Genomic DNA, 12,588 nt, shown 5'->3' on the forward strand with positions numbered 1-12,588 from the left:
TCATAAATCACACTTAATGAGAAGTATTAGCACACACTTACTGCAATTACATGATGAATGTTTGATTTCTGGCTTACAGCCTGAAAAATACATAGATTTCTGTGATCTCTAGAAAGGTAAAGATGAAACCTTATGTTTTAATTAGGGGCTAATAGCTTTAGTTCACTGCAATGCAAAGGCCTTTGGTTTTTTAAAAGCTTTCCAACCCAGCTGAAAGTCTGCCTTTCAATTAGTCTGGAGTTATACATCAGCTGGTCAAGCAATGACAGCCTTTCTAAGAAGGTACTGCTTTCTCCATAAGAGCTTTTACTCTTGGGGAGAAAAATGCATTGCCTTTCCATCCTCTGGCTGCACCAGTGCTGCTGAACTGCTGATGGAGACTGAGCTCAGCAGTTCCTACCACTCCAGCTCACAGGATTAAACCCTTTAGTCTGCCTGTCTTTCACAGTGAGAACTACCAGAGCTGCTGCAACACAGTGAATAAAAAAGGGAAAAAGTTATCTTCCACACGAATCTGTATAGTTTTTAACAGAATCACTAAGATTGGTATAAATGATGTGTGACCAGAAATACGTGCATGTGGAAGCAACAGAAGCCAAATCAAAAGAAAGGCCTCTGTGGACAGTGAGGGATGCAGTCCATAAGGGAGAGAAGGTGTTGCTGCTGTCAGGCCCCAGAGGCCATGGCACAGGAGCTCCCAAAGAGAAGACTCCACATTGACAGCAGAACAGCAGCAGAAGCTGTAGCAAATTACATGCCAATCCTTCTGCTGTTAGCTCAACAGGCTAAGGGGATAGATGAAAGGCTAACAGGAAGACAATAGCAGTAGGATATAAAGACATCTTAAGGGATATAAAATATTTGTCCAAAAAGTTAATTCACCATTGACAATAAAGAAGAAGCCAGGAGATGAAGTGAGGATTTGTCCTCCAAGATGTGCACAAGCAATCCTGGTCAGAGCATTTGAGCAGGTATGCCATGAGAGTATGACTGTGTGAAATCAATTTGCAATCCCCTTCCACACCGATTTCCTATAAGCCATCTGAAAGGGAGAAAAGGCATGGCAAACCACTGGCATACAACCATCAAAGAGGTGTCACCTGAAAGAAATATGGACTCTCCGGGTCTCAGTAGCTTTATGCTGCGTGTGCTAATCAGAATTTTGCATCAAAATAGCAGTTGTCCTGGGTCACCCTTTGAAGCACAAGCTTTCCTCCCTACAGAGGTGTTGGCAGGATTGAGCAACTGCAGCCATTCCACCCGCCTGAAACACATTTGTCAGGAGCTATAAATTGTGACCTATGAGAGGGAAAGTAGTCAGGACAGGGCACTATGGACAGTACACCACAGCACACTGCTGGAGTCTGCCCAAAAGACAGAGAAATAATTCATTATTGAGAAATAATCAAGTAAAACCAACAAAATGCTGGTAGCATCCCACCCCACTGTCTGGCAGTCAGCAATCACCTCACACAGCCCTCCCTCACTATCTAGGTGTTGCCATCACCACCTCACACAAAAGCAACTCAATGGGCAAGCCTGTGACTGCATCCAGCAAACTGTTGCTGCTTCCTTAAACAAACTGCCCTCAGTCAAGCAACAAAGCACCTCTTCAAAGCACCTTGCTCCCCAGAGCCAGCAGGTGCAGGCAGGAGAGCAGCAGCAGCCACTGGCTTCCTCTGGCAATATCTCTCCACAGACATCTGCACAACACCCTTCTCCTCCCTCCTCTTAGGGAGGTGGGAGTGTCTTTTGGGAATGCCCTGTGCTGGTACAGGTGTATAGCCCTAGAAGGGGAGCAGCTGTCCTTAGAAAAACTGCCCACATAATACCACCCGTGTTGCTTTTCAAACCATACTGAGAGGCAAGAGCTGATGTAATAAAGTATGTAAAAGGGTTGAGGCAAGAGTCACCAGACACTCCCTCCTGGAGGAATATATTTACTCTGCAGAACCTCAACGCTGAGGCTGAAAGCAGCTCTCTGCCTGATCATCTTTTGGGAAGATTACCACTGCTGCTGGTGTTCTCATTCCCTGCTGTAAACTCTCTTTCACAGCAGACAGGCCTCTGTTGCAGTTCTCATGCTCCTCCAGAGGATCAACCCTGGGAGCCACTGGATTGAGACCTTCAGGAAATCTGTGCTGTATCTGTGACTGGCAAAAGACAGAATTTTCAGAGCCACATTCTCCTCAGCCCTGCAGGGTCCATGTGAGCTGCAGTTACACACAGGTCAGTTGGGCACAAGAGCTGAGCACTGCTCCAAAGGCTGTGTGGGTCCAGGTAGAGCTGCTGCACGTGCAAACTTGAAGGTGATAAAACTGAACAAAGAAATGCAACCCCCAGAGAAACAGGCAATTACTTTGTCCTGGCTTGCCAATTCAACGGTGATCAATCAGTCTTTGCAAACTGGCTGCTGCTCAGCTGATGAAATCCACTTGTCTTTCAGTAATCATGACGGTGAATCCACCCTCCTCTGCCTCATTGTGTGTTATCTCACTATAATTAAATGTGACATTACAGCTGCAGCAAATATTTGTGCAGACATAGCTCACTGTCATGGTTTAACCTCAGACAGTTAGCAACTGAGCACCACACAGCCACTCTCTCACCCTCACTCACCCCAGTGGGATGGGGAGTAGCATAAAAGTAAAACTTAAAAGTTGAGATAAGAACATTTCAATAATTCAAATAAAATAATAATAATGAAGAAATGGAGGGTAACAAAAAGAGAGATTAAAAAAACCCAAGAGAGACAGTTGATGCCCAATGCAGTTGCTCACTGCCCAATGCCCAGCCAGTCTCAGAGCAGCCATCGGCACCTCCAGACAACTCCCTCCTGTCTTTATACTGGGCATGACATCCTATGGTATGGAATAGCCCTTTGGCTAGTTGGGTCAGCTGTCCTGGCCATGCGCAGGAGAAGATGGAAAATCCTTGACTTAGGAAAAGGGCTACTCAGCAACAACTAAAACATCACTGTGTTACCAAGGTCTTTTCTCACAATAAATCCAAACAGCCCTGTACTGGCTACTAGGGATGAAATTAACTGTCCCAGACAAAACCAGGACACTCAGTGATGATAACTGCCAAAAAACCCCAACTTCAGCGGGGAATGTATATGAATTCTACTCTAGTCTGAAGTTGGGTTGATATTAAAGCCAACATTTAACAGAGTAAATGTAAAAAACATTTACTTTTCATGGAAAAGTAAGGAACAGTGTTATCTATTTACTAAGGCAGCCTTAGTAGGCTGAATTTAAGAAACAATGTAATTGCCACTAGATGGCACATCTCAGTTACCAATCCATGTTTGAATTCAGGAGTGCTTTTCTGGGTGCCTCTCTCTGCTGACATCACACTTTCTAATGAAGCCACTCTGAACTCATCGATAGCTTAAAATAAAAGACATAGGAAAAAAAGATTTTTGAAATAAAAATACACCATCTGTCAGTGAAAATCTAGCTTGATTCTGTCACATCTACAACCAAACCAAGTTAATAACCAGCATCCCAGATGATTTCTTCACATAACTATGTACATCTCCCCATAGCAACTCTTTCATCTGCTTCTCAAAATTGCTGGCACAGTGTTACCTCATTTCCTGGGCAATGGCTGCGCCTTACACGGAGCCTGGACGTTGTGCAGCTGGAATGGATTTCAGGACATGCCATCCCCTGCCCATGGCTGTTTCCAGCACCAAGGGATGCAGTGGTGCACAGCCATGTCTCCATCCAAGAACAGCAACAGATGGGTATTAATGCATTCCCATGCAGCTGGTCTTTTCCCCCTCAGACAACCAAATCTGCTGAGGAATTCTTTTAACTTGCCCAAATTCCCACATCAGGCTGTCTACCAAACACCATGGTAAGCTCAATATGACAGCACAGGGCTGTGGCCACAACAGAAAAGGTAGAATGCGATCTTTCTGAAACATTCAACAGCATCAAGTGTTGTAAAGCCACTAAAATACAAACAAAACCCCTGTGAGGTGCCACATTCATTCACCTTCAATTGTTATGTATCAGGGTCTCCTCAGTCGGAAGTGGTTATTTCCTAATTCTTTTATGTCCAAACTCACTTGACATGAACACTTGAGGTAGGTCCTCTTCTTGTTCTATTAACATCAGCAAAAACTGCAAACATATTGCTATCACTTGGAAAACAGGTACCTGCCACCTTCCAAGTTCCACAAGCATCGAACCTGTTAAATGATGATACAGAAAATAAACAGAACTCAGTTAACTTCTTCCTGGTTCTACTTCAGCCACCTGAAAACCTAGGGAAGTTGAAATTATGACACGAAGTACAGAGCTTCTTGGGAGCTCAGCAGCACTGGGGTTTAACATAAGCTAAACTGATATATAAGTAACTCCAAACCACTTATATATCACAGAGGCATGTGTTGTATAGACACCAACAGAAATTGTTACTTAAGGGGTGTGTGTAACTGTTGGTATCTAATCAACACATGCCTCTGTTATACCGCAGTGAAGGCTAAAAAACTGTAGTTCTAACTGATTTATAATTTCTAAGGGTATAATAAAAGCATTTGAGAGAATACTCTAAGAAAGAGAGGACCATAGGAGAGCACAGGACAAGACTCATAATGTAAGCTCCATTCATGTCTGTTACACTGACACAAGCAATAAATATCAATATGCTACCTACGTTTGGACCCAAATTTATGAATACCTGTAAAACAGGAGTCATCATATTGAAGTCTGAAATCACTCAAACTTGTAATGATCTGTTTAAATACTGGATACTATTATAAATTAACTGAAACCAATATCTTTCCTATGGCCTGCTTTGCAATCAGATGTCCACTTCTCTCATGTCTGGGCTCAAACAGCTGATGATGAGATGGCAGCTCCATCCTACTGTATCATTCAATCATCTGCTGCTGTTAGCAGGGTATTATTTTGGAAAGAGTGGATTTCATTTGTGAAATAACCAGAAAATTGCAAGTGAAAGTAACAGCCTTCATTAATATAGTATTTTAAAATGGGTATACAGAGTATGTAAAGTCTTAAAAAGCCAGTTGCAGTGTGTGTAATCCATCAGTGAAACTGAACAAGGACTGATGTTGGGCCTGCCATTATGAAAAGACAACAGTGAGGAGTGCCCACTTACCATTCACTTCTATCTGTCTTCCACGTCACTGAAAAAGTACTTTCAAATGATGAGAGGAACAACAACTGCCCTGCACTCCAAGTAGGCAAGCACACCAGATTCCTCACTGGCAAGTTGTACCTATAGAAGTAAACCCATCAACTGTATAAAACAGCACCTCCCCAGTTTAATACTTCACTATTTAAAACTCAGCTTCTAGGAACCTCACCATGCACACAAAGATCAGTCTTTTAGGGGAAAAATGAAATTATCAGAGCAGTTTCACTTATTTTTACATACAAAAGAAGGCACGTCTGCACATTGTTCTACTCATGCACATGTTTCACAAGTGCCTTGAAACAAATGGTGAACAACTGGCTGGGATATTCAGGAACATTACATTTGGAGCCTATCAGTGCTAACTGCAGCTGGCATGTCTCCCCATATCAGCATCACCTCTGCCAACTGCTGGCTGTCCAGTATGGGCTGTCTCCTTCGTCGAACTTCAGTGTCCAGTTCTTAAAGACTTCATTTACTTTAAAGCAAAGCACAGGCCACTAGGATGCTTCTTATGAATATTTTATTGAAAACAGAGGACCAGCTATTCAGACTCAGTCAAGAAACCAATGCTGAAATGATAAACCTAATCCCAGGAATAGTACAAAATTGGTAGATTCAGCTCCTCACTTCCTAGTTTTTTAAAAACTGTATTCTTGCCATGCCTTTCCCTTCTACTAACTGTGCAACTACTACTTGTGCACAGTTTGTTTAGGTGTGGCTTTAACTCTTTTTTAGGCACTGGCTTCACTTCTTACATAAAAGAATAAATAACTTAAGAATTACACTAAAAATGCAACAAAGATTGAGATCTTTTGAGTTCACAGTAGAACAATGTACTCTTTGACTTTCTTTTGCAGCACTGAAACAGGAGCTAAAATCCCTCCAAGCTCTCTAGCTACTTTGGCACCTAGATGTCGTTCACAGGAGAAAAATAAAGCACTCACACAAACTTGGTTAAATCTCCCAAATAAAACACGACGACTTTCAAAATTTGAACTAGTGGTAGATTAGCATAAGAGAAGTACCATTCCCTTCAGTGACTTTGAATTCAGTCCTAGTGCAGAGTAATTCAAAGTTACATAGCGAGTCAGTGTCAGGATATTGCAGTTATCTAATATTACCCTTACAAAACAAAACAAAAACACCCCAACCCAATACTTAGATCTGTCTACATTCAAAATTGGTACAGATTACTAGATACTTGCTATGTTGAAGAATCACAATTGTCAGAGTAAAATTCATTACACTGTAAAAAGCCTGCTCTGGAAAGGTTTATTCTCCATACTGTATCTCTGCTCTTAGCTCTTTGGAGAGGTAATTTATCAGCACTGCTGTCAACTTCTGCTGCAGACTAGCACTTCCCATTACAAGAGTAGTCAGCTGAGCAATATCAGTCCAGTCTAAGTTTCTGAGAATAACAACAGCTTCATCATAGAGTTTCTGCTGCTCAGCAGGAGGCAATTCCAATAAAATCTGAGGGACCGGCTTGAACTGTCCAGTACTCATCCAGGCACCAAGCAATCCACCAAATGCTCCTCCTAGGAAGACAGAGAGATGTTACTTGTTACCAGTTAATGTTAAACCCCAAAATACTGTCCACAGTTTTCATTCATGTTCCCACCTTTATTAGAAATCATTGTAGAATTGTGTACACTTTAACCAGGTTTACACATGAGTTCAAAGCACCAAGATGGATTAGTAAAGCTTTTGACATCCCCAACAACCACAAAGGAACTCTTTACATAGGCAAACTAAAAGCTTCAGGCTAGAAATCAGAAACAAAACAATACTCCTTAGGACACTAGTCTCTTTAGGATAAACTTTACTGTTAAATAAAACCATGCCCAAGGAAAACATCTGAATGACAACTGCCTTATCAGTGCCATTCACACATCATCTCTTAGAGACTCCCAAAAGGTTCCAAGCTTTCTGCTTCTGAAGTCCACACTTCAGAAGATGCTCACAGTGTCCTGGGTCCTGGAGTCAGACACATTGATGCTTTCACCTACCAAATTAACACCCCACTCACACTGTCCACCACAGCTGGCCAAGAAATGTTCCAGATCATCAAGCTAACAGTGAAGGTACTCCCTACTGTGGTGGCAGCTTCACACTCCTACTTGGTTGTTCTCCTTCAAAGAGTTACCAGTCTAAGTGGCATCAGGATTCCTCTCTGACAGGAATTCACAGGACTGACCCCGCTGCCTCGAGACACAGATATGTTGGTGGAAGGAAGGAGAGCCCAATGGAGGGACTTGGAACTGACTCTGCCTCCAAAATTCCTACCCCAGCAACTGCTCCAAAAAGCCATTTCTGTACTCACAGGGATGCACTTCTTCACTAGATGAAAAAAAAACCACTTAATTTGCACATTTTACTCAGTTGGCAATTTTTCCCATGATACCACAGAAATCCTGAAAGCCTATGATGGCTGAATTCATCTTCAAAGAACTTTTATGAGAACATCAATACCTGATTTAGGAGCACTTAATGCAAAAGCCACTACAAGTATTGATGGCTAAGTTCCTAGTTTACCAAGACAAGATTTGTTACATGATTGCACTTTTTCCCCCCAGGCAACACACCCACAATCCATTCTCCTCAGAGTCAAGCAGAAAGCACCATATGCTGCAAAGTTTCTCCAGTGACCACTGTGGTTGGAAAGTAATTCATCCTCTACCTCTTTGTGTAGGGCAGCAATATGGACAAATACCAGCTCTCCAGCTCCACTCCTATCCAGGCTCTTTGTGTAAGTGGAAGTACATTTGATTGCAAGTGTCCCTGGAACTGTTCTCAAACCTGCTAAAGAACCAGGATCATTTACCATTCCAATTTTTTAAGTTAAATGAGGGTCTTCTTGATGTCAGAACGCCAAAAGAGGACTTTGTTAGGGACACTGTAAGAACAACAATTAAGCTTGAAACAACTCCCTATGTATAGGCCTGTCAAATGCAGAAACCTAGGCAGGATTAAAGGGAAGTAGAGTCAAGAGACTGCGATGAACCACCTGTGTCTGCCAAACTACGAAGAAACAAGTTGGAAGGTAATTCAAGAGGGGAGAGACAGAAACCACTGACTCATGACAGACCATGAGAAACCACTGAAGACCCTCTTACAGCATGCATAGTAGACATTTAGAATGACACAGCAATATCATTCCAACATTACCCCCGAGTGCTACCATGGTCCCTTGTGTTCCTGTGCCCCTGCGTCTGCCCTCACTGCGCTGGCACAGAGCTGCATGAACAGCTCAGAGCCCATTACTTTGCTCTGCTTCATCCCACACCTGGAACACTGCTGTACCTTGGCAGAACCAGGGCTCTACCCACCAAAAGCAAACGACTTGTTAACAGCTTGTTCAAAGGGTTTCCAAGGCACCACTGTCTAAGGCTCAGCCTGCAGGATGTCTTGCCATGGGGGAGACCTAGTCAGGAAGGCCACTATCAGGATACACTGACACACACCCTCCTGACACACATCTCACTTCAAAAAAGCCAACATATGAAAGCCAACATATAAAATTATCACGTTAAGGCCCAGGTACCTGAAATCTCAGCACACTCCTTTCCTTCAGCCCATACACTACATGTCCTCACCTCTGTCCACAACTTTCCTATCTATGTGGCACTGCTGTGGATACCCCTTTCATCCTGAAGAAGCTGGACAGTATATAAACACTTAAGAAGACTCAAGTGTATGAAAACATATTTAGTTTCTTTAATCATAGAGTTAACCCCACCAGGTCCTCCTAAAGCAAAACACTCTTACCTACAGCAATTCCAGGTGGACCTCCCACCAGACCCCCAATAAATGCTGTTGCACCCGCCAGCAGTGCTCCTTGGCCAGAGTGTTTGATAGCAGCTTTCATCCCCTTCTCCTGAGAGAGATGGCAGAACAGTTGCATCACATCATTAACGTTGATGGGCATCTTGGCAAGTTAAGATCCTGAAAAAGATGTTTTAAGTTACCTTTTGATCACTGCAACAGGGACTAGATCCTGCTGATGTGAGAACAACCCCTCAGAGGCCAAAACTTTTCTACCTCATTCGCTTACTGCTGCTGCCTGTCTAAGCCCACTCATTCCACAGAGGCCTACATAGAGTGTGGCCACCTATCACTGACACAGAGGGCAGTGGGGCATGCCCAGCTGAAGGTTTCAGCCCTGAATCCTGCACAGTGCGCCACACTATTGCACTGAACACAACCCCAAGAAAAGGCACAGGAAAATTACCTAGACAGAAAAACCCAAACCCTAATACAGGACACCTTCTTGCAATTTCTCCATATTTTCCCCCCAGTTGCTCGCCTTGTGACAGCAGGTAAATCAGGAGGCATAACTGAAGGAAACATGTGATTAGGAGTTGCAGGTGCCAGCAAGTGTAGTGAGTAAAGAAAGTGGCTGCATGAGGAACAACAACTTCTCTTCTTTCAAAAATAAAAGATTCTACCTGAAGAAAAAGATTTTGCCCCTTATTTGACACCTAATGTTTGCTTGCTGTTAAGCCAGACATTTGAATCAAACTTTTTAGAAATGGTTACTTATGCTCTGACTTTTCCAGGCACCCATCCTGCAATCTCAGAGAGAGATTTGCAAAAATGCTGACTGCATAAAATTGCAACTGAATTCAAAGGCTACTCTGCTTGAGCACGGTGCTGCACAATGCCAAGCACTGAAAAAATCCATCTTTGTCCTTCAGCTTGGCAAAGCAAGTGGATGCTTTTGACTTTAACAACTATTTTCACTATAGGAGAACAGACAGAGATACTAAAAATATCCCCTTCTCATGTTGCAAAAATAGGTTCAGTACCAATGAAAGTCACTGATTCAGATCAATGAACCCAGAGGAAAATGCATTAAACAAAATTAAGAAACTCCATCCCCATAGCAGAGTTGGAGGAGTGTTACTGTAAGACCTGAGGACATAGCATGGAACACTAAAAAAAAAGCTTGCTCATTAAGCCATTCTGCACACCAATTGAGGACAGGGCTTGCAAGGTGAAAAAAAAAAAAAGGATTCAATTTAACATACAATCACATACCCAGAGAAGGCACAGATTTATTGTTGTGCAGGTTCCATTAGCACTCCAAACAGATGAGTGTTTGGTTTTGTAGCCTCCAGAACACTTTCTATCCTAGTGTGTGTGTAGCATTTTCTTAGCCCAAGCCAACTTGTCTTCAAGCCTTTTGTGACTAGATCTCAGTGCAAAGTGAAAGCAGAGCAGTGTTGCACTTTTTTATATTAAAAAATAAGTACTGTGAAAGTCAAAGCCTTCTTTTGCACTAAAATGGGTGACTCCAAATCATCTATGTGTCTACAGACACTGCTGACACTAAACACAAATCTGATATTTGCATATGCTCCATAGCTGCAGAAAGGCACAGTGGGGTGGAAGGAAAACATTGATGTTCCTCATCTTACCACCAGTGTTCGGGGATTTCTGGCAGGCCTGACAGCAGCGTATCAGAATGACAGCGTATGCTGGTTAGTGACAGCAGTGACACATTCCTGAGTTAATGGAGTATACTCTTCAGTGAGCATCACTACAATGTGCATGTACATAGAACAAAAAATCACCTACAGGGCAAATTCCAAACCTGCCAAGCAAGGAAGACATAGGTTTAAGTCCTCTTGCCATAAGCTAACTTTATCATGATGGACACCATATGGTGATAAGCAAGAACATTGAGTGAGAATCTCCATACAACTGCTAGAAAGCATACACATGATTTGTGCAGAACTTCAAACTGAAACTCAAGACAACAGCAAAGATTTATACAAGCACAGATGCTGAGGAGATAACCCAGCACAACTTCTGCTGTCTCACCTATACGTCAACAGCTCTACTGACACTGTAACTTTTGTATAATAAATATGGATCAGCAGTAGAGTAAAATCAAATGCAAGGTAGCCACAGAGATCAACTGAAGAACACAACTTCACAATGGCATGCACAAAGATCTGACTTTATGATTAAATAGGCCAGTTCATTAACTAGTCCAATAACAGCTGGTGGATGGAGAGGAAATATCAGTATTCCTACTTGCAAAGGAGGACTGTCTCATCACTGGTCCATACACATATTGCTGGCTTGAGTGGCATTTGTGGTCCCACATCCCGACTTTCTTAAAATCCTTACCTTTAGAGACCAGCCCAGTATTTAAAACCTACAAAGCAGGTGGTCTGTCCGATTTATCCCATGACTGGTATCAGCAACCACTGAAACATGGTTTAAATATACTAGTTTTAAGCCTGCTCTGCATTTGTAATTGCCAGTTACTTTGCTAAGAAAGGGTTCATACTTGCTTACTGATGTAATGATTAAAACATGCTGACTGGCCTTCTTATCTCAGTGTTTGTACTCTTCTTTCCCAACCATGAGCATTTACTAACATCTACAAATATTTATTATAATTATGCAATTATGTTGCTGACTATACATTTATTCAGATGTTCAATTTTTTGAGTTTCAGTTACATTAGGAGATGGTAAGAAACTCATGTATTTGCTAGACAACCTGAATGCAACTGAACTGCACAAAAGAGCACTTTAATATCTTTTTTATATATTATTTTGTGAGAACTGTGACCTTATGAGCGTTGCTTACTTTCTTCTGTCTATTTCTCAACGCACTTAATCAGTTTACTTAACAAAAGCAGCAATAAATTTACTCATTATATAACCAAACTACTTCTAGGAACCTAGAAACTGATTTTATAAGACTCTTGGGTGCCTAAAAATGCAAGTAAATACTGAGTGGGAAGCATTTCCTCCCAATGAGACTAAAGGAAATTTGGCACCTAACCTGTCAACCTGATACCTACTCAATATCTTTCTAATCTATAAATTAAAAATGGGGTTTTTTTCTCATTTCCTAGCCAGCTTCTCCATGTTGAAGGCAGTATTTGAAAAAGTTACGGGTTGCTTGCATCAGCTACAAGATGCTGAAGCCAAATCTATCAGCTTTCAGTTATGAAAGTAAAGAGAGATGGCACTTGGAACACAAAGAGCACAGGCTGTTATTCTATAGAAATATTCGGTGCAGCATGCTCCAGCAGTACATTCAAAATCTGAGCTATGCCTGAAAATTAAAGATGCTTTCCCTGACTCACTACAAAAACATAAACTTCAGCTCATTAAAATTAATCAGCATGTTCTGAACGTTTTAAAATTTATTAAAACCTTTATAACTAAAACAGACTAAGCATAAAATGTAATTATAAACTCTTTCAAACAGACAAAACCTAATTACACTTCAGATATTTCTTATTTATTTTCCTCAAACGCCCATTTCAGAGCTACTGTTGCTGAGACGATGACACAGCCGCAATGGAACCTGGGGAAAACTGAAATCAGAAGTCAAAGTTCAGCCTCATCTGAAGGTTTCTAAGGCTCTTTTAGCCGGGCCCAAAGCCCA

General features: G+C 41.9%; 1 protein-coding gene across 2 annotated transcripts in view; it reads right to left on the reverse strand.

Moving 5' to 3' along the window:
* Positions 1-5,675: 5,675 nt before the first annotated feature.
* C14H19orf12 (chromosome 14 C19orf12 homolog) overlaps positions 5,676-12,588 on the reverse strand; it is a 34,333-nt gene continuing 27,420 nt past the window's right edge. For both annotated transcript variants that reach the window (XM_062007233.1, XM_062007232.1), the window contains exons 2-3: positions 8,941-9,117; positions 5,676-6,710 (exon numbers count right to left, since the gene is read on the reverse strand). In XM_062007233.1, the coding sequence (XP_061863217.1) occupies positions 6,445-6,710; positions 8,941-9,100 (426 nt within the window). In that variant the 5' untranslated portion in view covers positions 9,101-9,117 and the 3' untranslated portion in view covers positions 5,676-6,444. The remainder of the gene's footprint in view (positions 6,711-8,940; positions 9,118-12,588) is intronic.

This window comes from Colius striatus, chromosome 14 (assembly GCF_028858725.1).
Source record: "Colius striatus isolate bColStr4 chromosome 14, bColStr4.1.hap1, whole genome shotgun sequence".
NCBI classification, from domain to species: Eukaryota; Metazoa; Chordata; class Aves; order Coliiformes; family Coliidae; genus Colius; species Colius striatus.